The sequence below is a fragment of the Haliotis cracherodii genome, unplaced genomic scaffold (genome assembly GCF_022045235.1).
Source record: "Haliotis cracherodii isolate W230 unplaced genomic scaffold, xgHalCrac1.p SCAF_2, whole genome shotgun sequence".
NCBI classification, from domain to species: domain Eukaryota; kingdom Metazoa; phylum Mollusca; class Gastropoda; order Lepetellida; family Haliotidae; genus Haliotis; species Haliotis cracherodii.
In genome coordinates this window covers 28,090,657-28,110,819 of record NW_027266275.1, presented here as the reverse complement: position 1 = coordinate 28,110,819, position 20,163 = coordinate 28,090,657, and the positions used below count along the sequence as shown (strand labels likewise).

The 20,163-nt window shown below is 43.3% G+C and overlaps 2 protein-coding genes across 2 annotated transcripts; both read right to left on the bottom strand.

Annotated features, from left to right (window-relative positions):
• Nucleotides 1-1,161: 1,161 nt before the first annotated feature.
• LOC139467930 (gamma-glutamyl hydrolase A-like) lies at nt 1,162-11,354 on the bottom strand. Its single transcript, XM_071249516.1, has 9 exons — nt 11,257-11,354; nt 7,006-7,111; nt 6,401-6,451; nt 6,195-6,279; nt 5,724-5,862; nt 5,236-5,342; nt 4,454-4,547; nt 2,952-3,089; nt 1,162-2,006 (listed from the first exon to the last, which is right to left on the bottom strand). The coding sequence occupies exons 1-9, from the start codon at nt 11,342-11,344 to the stop codon at nt 1,870-1,872; spliced, it is 945 nt and encodes a 314-aa protein (XP_071105617.1). The 5' UTR covers nt 11,345-11,354; the 3' UTR covers nt 1,162-1,869.
• A 1,297-nt stretch (nt 11,355-12,651) lies between these two features.
• LOC139467931 (gamma-glutamyl hydrolase A-like) lies at nt 12,652-19,786 on the bottom strand. Its single transcript, XM_071249517.1, has 9 exons — nt 19,694-19,786; nt 18,928-19,036; nt 17,930-17,980; nt 17,397-17,481; nt 15,946-16,084; nt 15,292-15,398; nt 14,611-14,704; nt 12,974-13,111; nt 12,652-12,842 (listed from the first exon to the last, which is right to left on the bottom strand). The coding sequence occupies exons 1-9, from the start codon at nt 19,773-19,775 to the stop codon at nt 12,703-12,705; spliced, it is 945 nt and encodes a 314-aa protein (XP_071105618.1). The 5' UTR covers nt 19,776-19,786; the 3' UTR covers nt 12,652-12,702.
• Nucleotides 19,787-20,163: the final 377 nt, after the last annotated feature.

Sequence of the window (20,163 nt, the reverse complement as noted above, 5' to 3'; positions counted from 1 at the left end):
GACATCAGGTGATTTTATGCTTAATTTGAATACTTTGGTCTCCCAAATGAGTTCAAGACAATAGGGAATATATTCGACACATCCAAGATCGACTCAACGAGGTTCGACTGTAATTGTGTTTGTTTGTTTGTTTATTTGTTGTTTAACGCCGTACTCAGCAATATTCCAGCTTTAAAACGGCGGTCTGTAAATAATCGAGTCTGGACCAGAAAATCCAGTGACTGACATCATGAGCATGTATCCACGCAACTGGGATACGATGATTCGCATCAACCAAGTCAGCGAGCCTGACCACCAAATCCCGTTAGTCGCCTCTCACGACAGGGGGGCGGTCGGGTAGCCTAGTGGTTCAAGCGTTCGCTCGTCACGCCGAAGACCCGGGTTCGAATCCCGACATGGGTACAATGTGTGAAGCCCATTTCTGGTGTCCCCCGCCGTGATATTGCTGGAATATTGCTAAAAGCGGCGTAAAACCAAACTCACTCACTCACTCACGACAGGGGCAGTCGTCTTCAACGGCAAGCATGGGTTGCGGAAGACCTATTCAACCCGGATCTTCACGGGTCGACTGTAACTGTGGGCATATCTCAACATTAGCTGATTCCGGTAGAAATACAAAACAATCATTAATAAGGATATATTTATTATAAGAATAAAACACTTGAACATGCCTGAGATGACGAGACAATATAGACATTATAGACAATATAGACAGACAGTATAGACAGTATAGACAATATAGACAGGGGAACGTGTACTGTGTGCACTGTGTGTAGCTTTCCTTGATCAGTTATTTTTTTATGACTCGAAAACACACCAAAGGTAGTACACATAAATACATATATACATTCAGTAAACAATACAATACAAACAAGATGAAAGAATTGGAAATTTTGTTTCAGCGGCCACGTTTATACAGTACATGAATAGATTTCAAACGATTCTTTAAATTGTTCCTTTTCTGGAATCGGAACATTTTTCTTATTTGTACTCACTTGACCGTCCATAGATTGGTTTTGGAATGTAAATACTCACATTAGAACTTCCACGTCCATATAACGTCATAACAAGACTTGCCAATAGACTAAAGAATAAAGATTTACCCTGTCCTAGTGGTAGTACACGGAATCTACAATTTGCATTATGATCAATGAAAATTAATGTAAAAAAAACCCAGTTATTAATCATATTGTTATGCCCAAATATGTTTGACATATTTGTTTTTATATATAACTTTGTATTCATGACTTAATTGTATATATATCAACTTGTTCACGTTGCTATATGGCTGAAATAATACCGATGCGACGTTAAATATCAACTCAATCTCACCCATTACCACTAAACACAAACACGCATGTCCCAATATTAGCCCCGGACGTATCTGGTTTCATGACGTCATCACCTTTAACAGCAGATAATTCTGGGTATGTTAGTTTACTGGAGATGTGCACGAGGTGATATAGCTAGAATATAGCTGCAATGTTAAAGAGCATTCACTCACCAACTAAGTAAATATATGAGATTGAAAATGATATTTCTATAGGGTTCTGCAAGAACTTGCAGACAGACGAAATAGTAGCTGTACAACATGTCTCCAACTGAAAAAAAACTGCTGGGCAAAAGAATTTATACACTTGCAAATTGAATTTGACAAAATAAATTACAAACGTTATTAAAACAGTCGCTGAAGATCGAATAGCCATTTCTTCTTTGTTCCAGTTTCAGCCACCATCACACGTGTGTATACTTTCTTTTGTCCGGCAGTTTGCTTTAAGTTACAAACGTAGTAGATTTGTTGGATTATTCCGAAGTAGGTTTGAGGTCGTAGAATTGTGGAAATAGTTGATGTGCCAGAATGTAGATAATCTATGCGGACGTTTTGGTGTAGTTGAAATAGTAGATCTGTTCGAATGTGCCGTCATCTTGGTAGTTCATGTAGAAGTTCTCGATGACGGCGTCTGCAGCGGCTTGAACGTTGGGGAACTTGTGACCACTTAGACGAGCTGAAACATACAGCATCCTCATCCACTTGGGCCGTAGAAATAAAAAACACCCCGCCCTGTTCAGCTTCTCAACTATTCCATTTCTGCAAATGATATACCTATTCTCAAAGAACACCGACATATTCTCATATACCCTCTGGCGTACACATCTGTCTCTTCAAAATATATGTATGTTATATCCATGCCCTCACAAAACATTCACCTTGAAGATCCTGGTTAGAATTGGTCTTCAGCAGCCGATGTATGCTGCAAGAGGTGACTATGCCTGTCGTAAGAGGCGACTAATGGGATCAGGTGGTCAGGCTCGCTGACTTGGTCGATGCATGGCAACCTTTCCCAATTTCGTACATCGATGCTCATGATATCCCTCACTGGAATGTCTGGTCCAGCCTCGATTATTTACAGACCGTTGTCATAAAAATAGTAGAGCCTAACACTCCTCCCCTCTAACGCCCCCGATGTCAAGCAACTATCTCTCGTGCAAACCAGCTCCCATGTCTAACCTAAATAGTAAAGCCTAACACTCCTCCACCCAGCGCACATGATGCCAACTCCTGCACATGGAGATCTAGCACCCCTTCATGATAACAATGAGTCTCCCGCCATGATAAAGCTGGAATACAGCTGTTATTTGTTTGTTTGTTTGTTTGTTGTTTAAGCCGCACTCCAGCAATATGACGGCATTCTGCAAATATTCGAGTCCAGTGATTGATATCATGAGATTCACGCAATTGGGAAACGATGACATGCATCAACCAAGTCAGCGAGCCTGACCACCCGATCCCGTTAGTCGCCTCTTACAACGAGCATAGTCGCCTTTAACAGCAAGAGTGTTTTGCTGAAGACCTATTCTATCGCAGATTTTCATGGGTCGAATACTTTTATTAAAATATACACCACTCATTAACAGTCACCAGGTTAACTATATATGAACACAACGTTTACCTTCGCCGATGAAGAAGGCGGAGAAGAAGTGTGAGATGGCGACGCCATTGCTGGTATGGTCCAGCGCATGCTTGGGGTTCCAGTCGAAGTTGATCTTTTCAGGGTGCCACTGGGTGCCATAGAACGGGTACTTGTAGGCTGAAGCGAAGACGGTGACACTAGACAGGTTTTAATCGTCACTCCTTATCTAATCAAAAGCGGATCCTTTACTCCGATACGATACCTCTGAAGATCTGAGGACACCTCGTCAGGTGAACTTTCTGATCAGCCGTTCAGCGTCAATACTTCCTAATTCTCGATAGGAGAGCGCGAAGCATCCCATCTTCTCGAGGCAAGAGAGTTAACTGACTTTGAAAGTCCAGTTTCCACCCTTGCCGAACTAGGCTGGAATTCCTGGGCTCGATCGTAGCGCCTCCAGTGGCTATTACGAGTTATGTCCTTTCTATGCCTCTCCTAATGACCAATCAGAGTCAACCTCTCGTATCACTTGCATTTGTTTCAAGCAAAACGGTGGCGCTCAGTCAAGACGATCTGATCGATAATCAAGATCTATATTGTGATAAAAAGAGTCTTACATCGGAAAGTGCATCAAATCACGTGAGCACCTTCATTAAAAACATGAAAATATTTAGTAAATATCTGTGGACAACGAGTTGGCGGTGCACATGCTTTGCAAATCCTGCAGTCGACCGAAATCTGCATGACACTCTACGAACCGGATTTCGATTTCGGTGCGCGATTTTGATTGGACTATGCATAGACTCGTTAGTCCAGCCAAAATGTAACTCCATAATACCAGCCTAGTTCGGCAAGGGTGGAAACTGGACTTTTATAGTCAGTTAACTCACTTGCCTCGGGAAGATTGAAGCATCCATGCAAACATATCTGATTTCTCAAAACGAACTAGAACGACATATAATAAAGGCCGCCACATTATATTGTTGTGGAAAGTGAACACAGCCTGTCGTGCCTGAGCTCCGTGGCATCTACACCCAAAGAGATGTACCATCGAGGCATATTTGTGTCTTCTGTTATTTTCTTTTGTTAAAATCGAAATTTCTGAATAATATATAAAGCTTCACTCTTTATAGAAAGCTGACTTCTAATTGGCTCTAGAACCCACTCATTCTTCGAATAGATTAAACGATCAAAGATCGCTCAGTGTTCACCTAACCCGACCTTCTTTGGAGATGCCGTGAAACCTTAACACAGGGAGCTCTGGTATCAGAGTAGAAAGATCGGAACTTAATGGGCTTACGTTACTTTAGATGTACTACAGCAGAGGTCGCAATGACGCATGTATGGGTATTCTGGTATCTGTCAAAACTACAGGGTGTAACACGAGATGGCTGCAGGAGGTTACAGGGGTATTGTGGTATATGTCAGGCTTACTGGGTGTAACACGAGATGGCTGCAGGAGGTTATAGGGGTATTGTGGTATATGTCAGGCTTACAGGGTGTAACACGAGATGGCTACAGGAGGTTACAGGAGTGTTCTGTACCTTCTATGGTGGACACAAACACCTTCCCCTTCCGGCCTCTGTTTGTGGAGATGAGTCTGTAGAAGGAGGTGAGCGACTTGGTCTGGTTGTACGTCTGGGGACAGAATATATACAACATATGAACATGGCATGCCATGGCAAGGGATGTTGATATTTATCAGCCAGAACCACGGTCATAAGTACATATCTAGCGCATTTGAACATGACATAGCTAAACGTGGATATAATGTTATGCCATGAAGTAGAATGTCGATAATACATACAGTATAGGTGCACATTCCTCCATAAACGTGCTCCACCCTTCAGTACACGTGTCCTACCCTTCATTACACGTGTCCTACCCTTCATAACACGTGTCCTACCCTTCATTAGGTGTCCCTCCTTCATAACACGTGTCCTACAATTCATTAAACGTGTCCTTCCCTTCGTTACACGTGTCCTTCCCTTCGTTACACGTGTCCTACCCATTACGTAGAGGGGAATGTCCGAGTAACTCTCCATTCCTTAAAAATAATGGAGCAGAGGCCCCGCAGGGGCCGAGGCCCATTATTTTTAAGGAATGGAGACTTACGAGGATATTCCCCTACTTAAAACTCATCCCTACTTTTACACTTTGACAAAATATTCTGTAGTTGAAAATATTTGAAAAATTCAAATGCTGCTTCAAGATAATGTACAGTTGACAAGCAACTCTCCATTCCTGAAAAATAATGGAGTGTTCAAACAATAGAATGACGTCACAGATGTGTTTTAATACATGTACCCCACCAGCCATGCCTCACCTCCAGCAATAATCCGTAGTGGTGGAAGTTGGGGGTGACGTTCTCAGTGGTCAGTATGTGAAACGTCTTCTGTGACAGTCGACTCAACAGCCTGCTGGACTTGGCATCTGAAGGATAGCATTGAACAGAGCATGATTTATACAGTGCACGTGTTATCCTTAACAACACAACATTGATCAGAGCATGATTTATACAGTGCACGTGTTATCCTTAACAACACAACATTGACCAGAGCATGATTTATACAGTGCATGTGTTATCCTTAACAACACAACATTGACCAGAACATGATTTACACGTTGCCTTGGCGAAATACAAAACAATGGCGCTGGACCACAAAACAATTACACCATGAAATTCTTACAATTCTTACAGTCACAGAATTGTATCACTAGGTTGTTCGTGTCAATGGCGATATTTCTGAGACGTCATCTGTGAAACAGTGTTACGTCCTAGCTACCTGGTTGATGGTCACACCGTTGTCTCACCTGGAGCTAGATCAAGAGGCAGGCTGATGTCGGAGGCATCCACGGCTTGAAGAAGGTTGTGCCGGGCCGTCAGGTTGGTGAGGAGTTGGAAGCCTTGACAGGTACCCCACAAGGGGAAGTGATCCCCGGCGTCGTTAGCCTGGCGGAGACACGGGGCAACAGAACACCATGAAACGGACCAGTTGCAGCGTCCTTGGTTTACATGGTACTAAGCACGTGCATTAGTCGTGTAATAGCTTTGGATGACTCTAAATAGCTCTCTGTCTGTGTCCAGCTGGTAAATAATACGCATGAATCTGAGTCACGTGTACTTCGCGCATATGTGTGTGCGTGTGTGTGCGTGCGCGCACAAGGACATATACTATTGTGCGTGTGTCACTTTGGGATGTACAGGTACATGTTAACTGTGTATCACCTGCTGCGTACAAGGACAGTGTTTGTGTCTGATCTGAGGCTACACGTGGCTCCTACCTTCACCGCCATGTCGTAGATGATCCGGGCCGCCTTGGCGTAGTCGCTGCTTACAATGCCGACACTACCCCCGGGGAACAACACTCTGTGGGACACAAGTGTTCTCATGTCACGGCAACATAGTAAGCACATATAACTGTGTAAATCACCATACGTCAAAGCTAGCTTATGAAGAATGTGAAACAACAAGAACACAATTGCCTTACCCGTTGATCTGCGAGAAGAGCTTGGCGTAGTAGGAGCCTGGTTCCCTCACTCTGCAATGGAGGATGACAGACATCAGCGTCATGTGTCATACTTCAGTCACCGTTACAACCCTTGTCTACTAAATCGTGTTCTCCTGGTTATCCCAGACTATACAATCCGCGGATAGTCTTCTCAACCTCGTGCCTTGATCAGCCAAGTTCGGAGTTACATTGAATACCATGAAACTGTCGTGGGGAGCACGGGTGAACAGGAAGGGGAACTAACTCTACTACAACGAGTACCCAACTATGTTGGGAAGGTGACCACATGGCCACGTCTGTCACTCTCACCTGACTGGCACTATCCTGGCTCCGCCTACCTAAAGTAATAGATGATTGACCTCACCTAACTGGCTCTACCTTGGCCCCGCCTACCTGAAGTATTAAATGATTGACCTCACCTGACTGGCACTACCCTGGCCCCGCCTACCTGAAGTATTCGATGACTGACCTCACCTGACTGGCACTACCCTGGCCCCGCCTACCTGAAGTATTAGATGACTGACCTCACCTGACTGGCACTACCCTGGCCCCGCCTACCTGAAGTATTAGATGAGCGACCTCACCTGATTGGAACTACCCTGGCCCCGGCCTGCTCCAGGTACTTGACATAGTTGGCCGGGATATAGGTGTCGCCATGTGTCCTGCTGGCTGTGGCCTGAGCGAGGACACCTGCAAGGGGGATAACTCTTGTGTATTACAATATAGGATGCGTACAATCGAAAAAATACCATTTATTACTACTTCCAAAAATGTATAACATGTTTGATTTGTAAGTACTTGATTAAAGAAATTTATAAGTAATTCACAATGATGGACGAATGTAAATATGTTATACGTTTTGTGATATGATCACGAAAGCAATGACACTAAACGTAATATTCATGCTTGCAGATGTAGCCCAAAAAATAGATGGTCTCCATACAAAATCCCTAATCGAGTCTGGACCAGACTATCCAGTGTCATGTGTTACGCCCATCTGCGTTGTTCTCCGCCGAGATAATGCTGCACTATGCTAAATGCGGCGTAAGACGTCACTCACTTCTCATGGGAACAGAATCAGCAGGGGGGTGGTTTAATCTATTCAACAATTAAATGGAGGAAGTTAGCAAACAGACAATGAGCTCTATACACTTCCTGTACAGCCTTCAGGAAGAGGGTGTTATCTGTAGGACACATGCCTTCAAGCAAGTGTTCAGCTCTATGTCGAGTTGTCCTTTCACTTACCCACGAGCCATTGACTACTTCCGGTGTGACATACATGACTAATGCAGGAATGTGTAAGTGTTCCCTATCGTGCAGAATGTACCTCCGTGAACTCTCTCTCTCTCTCTCTCTCTCTCTCTCTCTCTCCGATGCTCATGAACGCATCACATGTGAACGCATCATGACTCGAGATGCACCATTTGTCTCGTGCAGCATTAGCGTGTAAAGTTTGAAGAAGTTTGGAAAATAATGTGCAGCATATAGTGATAAGAATAAAGACACTTTGTGATATCTCTTTACTGATGGTTAGTTTTGTCATTAATTGGTACACATTGGAAACATCTCATCTTAACGGATATACTTCTCTATATGTTTCTATGTTTCGCGTTTCTCTTGGCGCTGAGTCTAGGTTATGTATGAATAATCCTAACAGCTAGGTAACCCAATACCAGACCGAGATCTACACTGATGATGTATACCTACATATTTTGTATCAGTAAACCTATAACGGTTACCATCTGCATACTAAAAATCAGTGGATTTAACAGCTATGCACATGACATAGTTACTGAAGGTTGTTCAACAATAGGCTGAGAGTTGTAACACAAATACCAAGGACGAATTACTCCCAATACACAGGGACACAGTGAAACAGCATTGAATCAAGAGAGCGTGAAGTGAACCACGGCACACAACGTGAGCCTGGTTCCCGCTGATACACGTAGCTAGTCCAGTGGATGTAGGGTGGTTCTCTTTCGTATGATTTACTTTTACATGTTAGTGGGTTGGTATTACTATGTTGTCACACAGCGTGGTTGCGCGTGGTGGCGCGTGGTCCCTGCACAGCGCATGGGTCTCAAATCAGGTGGCGATAAGCATGCAACGTTGGTCGCGGATGGATGACCGCGTTGACTTCCTCAGTGCTTCTTGGGCTTCGGTCCCGCCCCACACTGAAGCACGTGTAGCTCATGTGATGTCACCTCAGGCAAGTGACTTTATCAATAACATTCCTCTGTTCACCCAGCAGTGAATGGGTACCCGGTAGGACGACTGTTAACCGCCTAGCGCCTCACAGACAGCTTGGGTTGCATTCTTTTCAGGGAGCTGAGAACGATTATCGAGCGCACACTGATTTATTGACCGGTAATAATACTAATATTATTATGTAACAGCGCCACTGAGCAGTCCTGGTCGAATATTAGGCGCTTTAAAACTCAATAATGATGGAATTATGATGACATAAGATTACCTCTTGCATGGACCGCCTTCGTGGTCTAGTGGTAGAGCTTCTGCCCGGAGAGAGGAAGGTCCAGGGTTCGATCCCCTGCCGCGTCATACCAAAAGACGTTAAAAGATGGTACTTGTTGTTACCATGTCTGGCGCTCGGCATTAAGGGAGTGAATGGTAGGCTCGGGGTCAGTATACTGTGTCTGAGTAGGGTATTCATGTAAAACTGCGGCATGGTACCTCAGTGGGCTAGCACTATAAATCGGCATCAGTCCGGACTAGTACAAGCAGCCAAACACACACACACACACACACACACACACACGTAGGCATACGTGCATGTACGTCGCCATTAAAGTGCAATAATTTTGGATGCGACGTTAAACCCCATTTCACCTCACCTCATGAATGAGATTACACTCATAACTACATTTTTGTGGTTTTGTTTTTTATGAGGCTTCATATTATCCATATCACCTCATGTAACTATACGCTATACTATATGTTTGTTGTTTAACGCCGCACTCAGTAATATTCCAGCTTTATGACAGCAGTCTGTAAATTGTCGAGTCTAGACCAGACAATCAAGTGATTGACATCATGATCACCAATCTACGCAATTGGGATGTGATGACATGCATAAACTATGCGACCCTGACCACCCGATCCATTTAGACTCCTCTTACGACCAGCATAGGTTGCTTGGTTGACGAGTCCAAATTAACTACCCGGGTACCCGACACCCTATTATCCGGCCCTACCCGGATACCCGCTATAGGTCTCATGAGTCGGGTACAAAATGTCCGAATGGGAATCGTTTTACCGCAGCCCTGGCAAAAACTATTAGATACATGATCATGTATACACTGCAGTTGATAGACGCTTTTTATCATATAATGGGTAGGTTTCTCGACAGGATAAAGCCAACGGATAAAAACGATATCCGTTGGGGTCATATGCGGATAGAGATGCAAATATCAAAGGTCAAGTAGGACTACTTTCACTGTTTATAAACAAACATGGCGTCGCCCTCGTCATTCGGCGATCGAGTCAGAATTAACCATCGGGAATCTGGATAAACTACAGGGATAATTGCTATCATTTTAAAAAAAAACAGTCTAACATACTGAAAATCAGTGTCTAACTGTGACGTAGCTAAGGCATTTTATAAGTTTTAGCAACTTTGGAGATATAAATTTCGAAACAATTTTGCGAGGGCACGAGGCCGAGCCAAGCGGGATCAGTAGCCATATCTGTGCTTGTAGACCTCTGCGGCTTGAAACCTTCTCCCCCAAATAAAATAGTTGTATTTGGCCGAAATATGTTTGAATTGTTACCTTGTTTCGTTTTGTCGCCGTGTGTACATCTGACTACACTTCTGAACGTTATGACAGAACAGACTGACTGTCAACAACATCTGACTGTGGCCGTGACGTCTCATAGACAAGGTTTAGAGTAGTTTCCCTTTGACAAAGGACAGTTACTCTAGCGAATAGACCGATGGATTGCCGCGAAAGACAATTTAAAACAACTGTTGTTTTGCGTATATGTTGCTTCGCCACTGTATAAGAAACAGATTTTAGTTGGAACTATACTGGCTACTGTCACTGTCCGACTGACACATCACTTACCCTGTGACGTAATAAATATTAATGCGCGCATTCCAGGAAAACTCGCAATGTTTCGGTAATGTTTGTGAGAGAGGGAAAGCGATTTTGAAACACAGAATTAAAGAATGACATTATATGATAAAGAGGTTATCACGCTTGTGTGTTTGGGGATGGTAAATATCCTGCATTAGGAATAAACACTATGTATTTAGCTCGCCAAGGCTCGCTAAATACAATGTTTATTCCTAATGCAGGATATTTACCATCCCCAAACACACTCGCGTGATAACCTCTATATCCTTACTCGAACATATAAAAGTCAGAACGAATAGTGAGAAAGAAATGTGAACATTATAGCTATTAGCTATACATATATACATTATAGCTGTACTATCTTGTAGAGTTTTATTGTTAATGTCATGTTATTGTAAACAGTATGTCACGTGACTAACCACGGGTCCGGGTAGTCATGTGGGTACCCGGGTCCTACTCAGGACCCACCCGACACGAGTATCCGAGTTACCCGTCCCAGCCATAAACCTAGCTATATTCTAACCCCGAATACCCCGGGGTCTCCTCTCTAGAATAAGCCTGACAACGATATACGAGCGGGTCGTGTATGTAGGACCCCCAGTATTCTATTGATGAAGACCCGGCAGAGGTCGCTGCGCTCTGTGCAGGTCTCCGTTTTTTCAGTTACTCTGACTGAGCTGAGCGAATGCATAAGTCGTTTCAACAGTTCAGGGAGGGACCTTTTCATAGGTACTGACTTACCTATCACTGGTCTGTTGTTGTAGGTGGTGTGTCCTGCTGATGTCGCCACCACCAACACGCTGAGCTGCAGCAACACATACACCGCCATACCGTCCACGACAAAGAAGGAAGTATTTTGAAGATATAGGTTATATATAGTAACAGGGAATACCGCTCATGTGTGACAGGAAGATAGGATCAACAATGCTCTGACGAGGCGGTTTCTTTTTTGTCAAATAATAGCTGTTTCAAAATCACGAGGAGACCGGCAAGTTTTGATTTGCATAGAACAGTGGTTGGATGGTAAGAATGGTTGTTGCTATTGTAATATTTTACACAGCGCAATTTTCCGGATTAGGGTTGAAGGCAAAAGGCGAAGGCGAGTAGGTCTAGAATGTACTCGTGACCCCCTCCCCTCCCCAACACATTATGTCAGGCTTTTCGGGAAGTGTATTGTTTTACGATGCCGTGCACGTATTGTATATATAAAAAAGGCGATATTCACTTGTGTGAAGATTGTTATAAAGATTTCACCGTTTATGGCATTGGCTGCATTTTCAGTCCTTGTTTAATCCCGTAATGCCTAGCTCCAGGCAAGGTAACAACACGCGCTCCGTGCAAACGCTCTATCCACTAGAGCCCCGATTATGTTTCTAGGTTTGTCAGCACCATACCCGTGCTCGTGGGTTTCACCGAAGTGGTAAACGTCTGACACCCCACACCCTTACACTCTCTCACACCTACATATGTATGTCTGTATATATGTATATATGATTCATAATGTTTTGTCTTGCACCTGTCCCGTAATGGAACGTTTCTGCAATAAATATTATCTTATCTTATCATAGCCAGATGAAATCAACGAGGAGAGGTCGTGAGGACTGAAGATCACAAATAACTTGTTTCAACCAAATTATCAAAGCGAATTTGAAAATTAAATATGTGCCACTGAATTATTAGTTATGAAACTTAAATAAATGGGAATACAAAAATTCCAACATGCGGTATGCTTCTAATCTTTAAACACCCACAAATCTTATGTTACATGTGTTAAGCGTATCTGAGGCATCTGTATAGCATAGTGAGCCAGGGGTGTTGGGGTAGCCAAGTGGTTAAAGAGTTTCCTCGTCACACAGACCCGGGTTCGATTCCCCACACGTGTACAATGTGTGAAGACCATTTCTGGTGTCCCCCGCTATGGACCGCATGAATACTGCTAAAAGCGTCGTAAAACCGTACTCACTCAATCATATAGAGACACACTATTAACTAGGGCCCTGTTCAACAAAGCGGCCGTAGCGTTACGACTGTGTTTATGTTAAAGTATGCGAGTTACGATCGTCTTAGCGCTAAATTCGCTTTGTGGAATGGGTCCCAGAACCTCCCAGAATATGAGGAATGACCGACTGGTATGAGGTGCATCCATTTTATTATTGTTCAGTTTAGACAGAAGTGTGAAAACATAGCTTAATTAAAAGGAATTTGGGTAAAATTAAACATATATGCTTCAGAGAAAGATCCGTCTTTAAGAAACAGAGGCTGGTAGTTCTCAATGACGGCTGCAGACTCTGTGGCGACGTCTGGAAAGCGGTGCTGACTTTTTCGGGCTGTGGAAGAAAGAAGTATGAAATGTTAAGTTGCTAAAATATATCAAGATACGATAGATATTAAGAGGTTCCTAACAAACACACAGTTCGCTTCCGACCCGCGCTGCACAGACTCATCCCAACTCGCTTACCCTCGTCGACGAAGAAGTTGGCGAGGTACTGGGTGACGAGGATGGCCTCCCGTGTGTGGTCGACGTCGTCGTTGGGATTCCAACCGTAGTTTATATCTTCCGGGTGCCACTGGGTGGCATAAAACGGGTATTTGAACGCTGGGGGAGACAGAATAGGATATCGTGAGATAAAACATCGGGAATTCTTTTCGTGTAATAGTTGACAGTTTGTTGGGTCGTATTATAATCGCACCCGTGAAGATCCGGGGTAGAATAGGTCTTCAGCAACCCATGCTTGCCGTAAAAGGCGACTATGCTTATTGTAAAAGGCCACTAACGGGATCAGGTGGTCAGGCTCTCTGTGATCGATTATCATGATGTCGATCACTGGATTTTCTGGCTCAGACTGGACTGGACTATTGCTAAGTGCGGCGTTTAACAACACACAAACAAACACAACTTAATATATTCGAGTATAATTCGAACCCCCAGCCAACTATTCAGCACCTCAAGGCCATAGTAGATAGCCGTTCGCAGTACAGAGCTCTCTTTAATACTGTCGCTGCGACCGGTGTGAGCGATACCTACTGTGTTAGGCGCCCTCAACCGTATATGGAGTTGAACCAGCAACTACCTGACCGTTATGTTTACCAGCAAGATGTGGCCAAACCAAATACTCTTCCCCCAGTTAAAGTATTTTGTTTGTTTTTCAGTTGGAATTTCAGTTTCATTTCAACTACCGTGTAGAAATCGAATTAAGTGTGATGATATTGTAAGAGGTTCTTTTCTGTTAGTCTGCAATAGCGAACAAATCTGATTACACAAACAGACGAAAATTCATCTGGGAAATAGTATATTAGTCAACCTTTTCTCAATTCACTAGAATGTCATTCCCAAAGATATACACCAAGATATATATACCATTACACTAGGAGTTTCAAGATTCTTGTAAGGGCGGCTTGCATACTAGTGGCAACGATGATACAACGAGGGTAAAGATGTCACGTGCCGGGACGGACCTTTAATCAGCTACATTTGTCACCACTCGTAACCATCCGTAACCTACAAGAAGGTTTGTCCCGGAATGGCACGAGTAGGAATGGAAACTGCAAGGGACACAACCCTTCACATAGAGATGGGTTCTCTTTGACTATGGTCCTACGCACACATTGGAATCAGCATTGAACGTAATGAGATTATAACAAGACGACAACTGCTTGTGTTTCTGAATACACAATGCCATTTAGAAAGTGGTCAAATGTAACTAATGTTATATTTGGGATAACACTTTCTTAGTAAAGTACAGATTCTAGTGCTTTTGGGGGCTTTCGGCCATGAGAGCCATGCCAATTTACACTTGTCAGGGGGGTACTCAAAGTACGTGATCTAGACTACCAATTGTCGGACTTTCATTATTGTGGAAGCCTCGGTGGCTGAGTGGGTTAGATCGCTGACTTTGTGTGCTGGCGATTAGGTGCCTCACCCTGACAGGTGTGGGTTCGAATCCCGCACGGGACTCAACCCAAAAAAGTACTAGAATCTGTACTTTACTAAGAAAGTGTTATCCCAAAAATAACAATAGTTACTTGTGTTTCTGCACGTCACTAACTATGACAATAAAAATGTCCGAGTTAAAATATTTTTATTGAGATACACACCTTCCATGGTGGACACGAACACCTTCCCTCCCCTGTCCTTGTTGGTAGACATGACCCGGTAGAAGTCGCGGAGAGAGGGCGTGGCACTAAATGTCTGACGGTGTGGGTAACAGAGGAAACGTATTTAAATATTAATCATCCAAAAGTGGCCTCCACGGGAGATAAAAAAATCAAGCGATCTCTCCTTTTCAGACCATTGTGACATCATCGGTTACCATGACGTCACAATCAAATGACATCACTAATCTCTGCTACAAAAGCCAAGGTCCTGCTTATTGCTGCTTTTAAACTGAGGAAAATGTTGGAAAAATGATGTTGGATGTTAAATAGTATCTCATCCTCGTGTCTTTTGATATCAAATATATCAACACTCGTATTTGATATCAAAAGACGCTCAGGTGGGATTCTCTATAATATCATTTTATTATCCTTACATTTCAGTTATGCGAATCAAGGCCATTGTTGACGTAATTCGAACAGCATTGTTGCGTTTTGTTTAATCACCTCACAATGATTATGACCTCACAATGTATCTTTGTTTACGTCCTCCTTTAATCTGACTCTGGCTCTTCATATTGCATATTGCTGCATATATAGTAAGCCGGGACGGGACGCGTGTGTGTGTATTACACGATATGTTTGTAAAAGGTATGTGTGCGCGTGTGTGTAACATTAATATACCTCCTCCATAACCCCGAAATGATGGAAATTTGGCGTGACCTTCTCCTTGGTGAGCGTGTTGATGACGCTAGGACTGGCCATGCCCAGCAAGCGGCTTTCCTTGTAGGCTACAAATAAAAAAGCACATCTCACTATTCGCAAATAATGGGGCATAGAGAAGAACATGTATTAAAATTATCGCCAGTTTCATCTGTAAGGAAGCGGAATCAACATGCTTCTAGAGGTTGGTGTTTTCAACAAGCCCGTAACTGCAACGATATATATAAGTAGCATCGAGACGTTGGGTCCATCCTTTTGTGTGTGCAAACCATACTTCAAACAGTTTTTGAAAAAAAAGTCCCATCAGGTGAACCAAAATACCTTTTCGAATGTACAGGTGAGATAATAGGTCCGTGAATGTGTGAATATGGTGTTTACGCTGCTTCTAGCAATGGTCCAACAATATCGGACAGGTGACACCAGAAATGGGCTTCACACATTGTAGGCTACTTTTGTGGGGATTCGAACCAGGGCCTTTGGCGTGACGAGCGAAAGCTTGGACCACTAGGTTACTTCCACCGCAATAGGTGTGAAGTATAGTATAGTAAAGTATATGATAATAGTATCGTTAAGCCTGGGATGATTTACAGGTCCCAGTACGCTGTCACAGCTCACCTGGCTTCAAGTCTAGCGCCATACTGATGTTCTCAGCATCAGTGGGCTGCAGGAAGTTGTGCCGGGCCGTCAGGTTGGTGAGGAGTTGGAAGCCCTGACAGGTGCCCCACAAAGGGAAGTGATCCCCGGCGTCGTTAGCCTGGCGGAGACACGGCGCAAAGACAAGTGATGACAAAACCCAGCGGTTTCATTGGTCAGTACGCACATGTGACATCATAAAACCATCAGAAACATAGGGTAGTGGAATCGCAGTTCGCCCTGATTAGGTTCTGTAGGTTTGTCAGCACCACTCCCCTCCACTCAGCTCCACTCCACTCCATCAAACAACATTAATTTTTCATTCACCTACACATTCTTAACGAAATGGAAGCATCCGATTAAAGGGGAAGTCGCACTGCATCTAGTTCAAGAGCTCGTCCGTACCCATTCTTTTCATTTGCAGTGTTTGCTTGAGTAAATTTACACATGAGCATAAATTAAGCACACCATAGTCAACATTTAATTCCGAAAAACAATGCTAAACCCTGGCCTGCACCCAAATGAACGCCTTTAGAATTACCTTGACTTCCAAGTGAGAGCTAGATACCCTCCAGTTGAAAACCCGAATGAACTCACTCTGACACTGGACCAGGAATAGAAGAGGATCCCAATGTTGAAAATTAGAATTATGATCATCAATAATAAGAGATGCCTCGCGAATATCACCCGTGAGAGAGGTGGAAACTCCAGATACTGATTGCCGAGTCAGATTGACAGGCCGATTCGTGGTGTGGGCAGGGTACTGATTCTTTTCAGCACTGGTTATATATTTCTTCGCATAACGACAATAAATCGGTAGCGATTGCTAGTGTCAGCTTCATTATTTGTGTGATGGTAGTGCCAGGCGGTCTGTTTGTCAGTGTACTATTCTTTTGTTATGTTTCCAACAATGGATAACGCCAGTCATGTATTCAATGTAGCACACATCCGAAAAATTGGTAATGCTTAATTATTGCTCATCAGTATATACACATATTAATCTACGTTGACGCGGTTGTGAGAATCCCCACAACTGTCTCAGGATCTGCCGGCGTTTTGCCGTTTATATGGTGTTCACCAGCTCTGCACGTATTTGTCTTTCTCAAGTCAAATATTTTAACCGACACACTCTATGATTTCATTCAACACAGTTTCTTCATCATACTAAACAAAACCCCACATTATTCATTGATTCGCATAATTCAGAACACATTCATGCAATCGTGTCATTAAAAAGCCTGCTTGACTCAAATGTGGGAGTTTATATATGAATTAGGTTTGTTTGTTTTAATTACCAGTGGAATGAGACCTTCCAACTCTCATGTGCACTATTGCGAGACAATGGCCGCGTCAAGCGTGGCTCCATCCCACAACGCTATCTACGCCCTATTAAAGACTTCCAACTACAGTTGCCACGTCCGACGTGAGATTACCTCGACGACGATGTCGTATATGATCCTAGCGGCAGTGGCGAGGTAGCTGGAGGTCAGATTGCGGTCACCCCCGGGGAATAGCACTCTGTATACAGAGGACAGTGAGAAATGTCATTCAGTGCTGGTTATGTATATCTTATCTCTCCAATCAGCGCTGGTTTGTTATGTGAGTCAGGTCAATCCTTATGTTTCATTGACATATTATTTATCATAAACGAGATATGTTCTTTTCTTATATAAAAACAACAATTTATGCCATTTCTCGGTGTAATAATGTATCGTGATAAGTATAGTATCGTGAACAAAGTAAGTAAACTACGGTTATTCCGAACTCAAAGGAAACACTGATTTTAGTTCGTTATAACCGTTGTTCGTTATAAGCATATATACAGCAAGTACACAGCAAATGGCTGAGACACAAAAACGGTTCCTTATATTCGCTAGTTCGTTAAAAGCGTGTTCGTAATAAACATAGTTTATTGTACTATGGCGTCATGATATAAGCGTATGCTTCAAGGTCGAGATAAACTCACCCATTGATGCGCGAAAGGAGAGTTTCGTAGTATTCTTTAGGCTGCTTGACTCTGTGGAGGGAACCGGAATGCAGAAGAGCCTCATTATTACACCCAGTAATCTGAACTGACTATTTCATAACAAGAACGAATTAGACTAACCGATTACCATCCTCATAAAAATATACAGGAGGTCTAACTTTCTATGACAAGGTATTGCAATGGCCCTCTCAGAATCCATTACACCAAGGAACATGAGGATATTGTTTGATTAGGCTTCAAGTACTTGAGACCCGTGACGTAAAAATCATAGGTCTTCATATATATGAGCTGAGATTGAGCTCCCTTGACGTACAACTATGGGTCCGTCAAGCTTCAAATACATACTTGAGTCAAACCAAGGATCATCTTCGGGTTAAGTCTTAAATTAGAAATCACAACCAGTTAATCATTGCTTGATAACGGTGTTAGAACCTACACCGAAATGTTGCGCATAACTGTAATAAAGAAATTGTTCATCCAAATACAATGTTTCTTATCCTTACTCAGTTAATCCTCGCACGGCCAAGGGGTGAGGTGAGGTGAGGTGAGGTGAGGTGAGGTGAAATTGGGTTTAACGTCGCGTCCAAGATTATTGCACTTTTATAGCGACGTGTGTGTGTGTGTGTGTGTGTGTGTGTGTGTGTGTGTGTGTGGCTGCTTGTGCTAGTGCGGACTGATGCCGGTTTATAGAGCTAGCTCACTGAGATACCATGCTACAGTTGAACATGAATACACCACTCAGACACAGTATACTGACTCCGAGCCGATCAGCCCGTGTTTAGCCCCTTAATGACGAGCGCCAGACAGGGTAACAACAAGTACCATCTTTTAACGTCTTTTGGTATGCCCCGACCTTCCGCTCCCCTGGCGGACGCTCTACCACTTGACCACAGAAGGGGTGCACGGCCAAGGGACGCAACCAGGATTCACATACATGATTTATCCACACCTACGGTTTCAACGACTGAATGACCCACCTCACTGGAACTACCCTGGCTCCCGCCTGTTCCAGGAACTTGACATAGGTCGCGCTGATGTAAGTGTCGCCATATGGCTGGTCTAAACCCGCGCACTGGTCAACAACACCTGGTCAGCATACAGAATCAACATGTATAACAATAACACTAACAATAAAAATACCACCACCAACAACAACAACAACAATAATAATATCAACACATGTCATTTCTATGTTTAACCCTTGCGGAATGCTTATTGTTTGATCCCTGAGCTTTGCTTTGTGGTTAACCCTTATTCAAACAACATTTTGCCCTTTGAAGCATGACTTCTCATGAATCTTGCATCCGCCGCTTTAATCCTACCCACTCGGATATGCTTTTGTCTGTATATTGTTTAACGCCGAACTCAGCAATATTTGAGCTACTTGACGGCGGACAGTACATATTCGAGATCAGACAACCCAGTGGTTGATATTATCAACAACGATCCACTACGTCGGGCACGATGACAGCTATCAATCAAGTCACGGTGCTTGACAACCCGATCCATTTGGTCGCCTCTTGCGACCAGCATATATTGCTGGGGACCTTTTCTTACCCGTGATCCATACGGGGTCACTCGGTTATAAAGGTCAAGGACATATTGCAGATCTGATTGTGGGTACATGTTCTGTTCAATCGAGGCACCGGCCGACACAAATCCATGACGTCAAGTTCAACATCGTCTGAGAAAAGAACATTGGCCATCATCAACTGAACGTGACTTGGTGTTGTAGTTTCTTACCAATGATCGGTCTGTTGTTGAGGGGCAGGCAGGCGACATGAGACGCCACCAGCAGAATACAGGCTACCTGAACACCACTCATGTTGACTCAGCACCGTTATCTCGGTCACATGACGCTACAGATAACACCTGCTATAGCAACATAGGGCGGGCGTCTATGCTCTAATTAGGGGGAGTCCCCATTCCAATTTTATCTACGAAGGGGCGTCATTGCTGTGATCGTAGCTATTGTGTCGAGTCGATGTTTCAATATACGAGTTATTCTATTTTGCAATATTACCTAAAGACTTATTCATATCGCTTATTTATTATCACACATCTCAGTAATATTACTTGACCCTTGCTCGGTGACACTAAAATTGTAAACGACTGAAATCAACTGAATTCATTGATTGACTTAGTAATATAAAAAAAAAGAAAGAATAATATTACCCACATCTGTTAGCAATATATATTATTAAATAATGATT

Excerpts from the sequence above, each read along its gene's own strand:
- LOC139467931 (XM_071249517.1), bottom strand. The coding sequence starts at position 19,775 with ATGAGTGGTGTTCAGGTAGCCTGTATTCTGCTGGTGGCGTCTCATGTC. Across the intron at positions 17,981-18,927 it reads GCCAGGGTAGTTCCAGTGAG|AGTCAAGCAGCCTAAAGAAT; the intron begins GTGGGTCATTCA and ends TTCCCTCCACAG. Across the intron at positions 12,843-12,973 it reads CAACTTCTTCGTCGACGAGG|CCCGAAAAAGTCAGCACCGC; the intron begins GTAAGCGAGTTG and ends TTTCTTCCACAG.
- LOC139467930 (XM_071249516.1), bottom strand. The coding sequence starts at position 11,344 with ATGGCGGTGTATGTGTTGCTGCAGCTCAGCGTGTTGGTGGTGGCGACA. Across the intron at positions 6,452-7,005 it reads GCCAGGGTAGTTCCAATCAG|AGTGAGGGAACCAGGCTCCT; the intron begins GTGAGGTCGCTC and ends CCTCCATTGCAG. Across the intron at positions 6,280-6,400 it reads CTCTTCTCGCAGATCAACGG|AGTGTTGTTCCCCGGGGGTA; the intron begins GTAAGGCAATTG and ends TGTGTCCCACAG.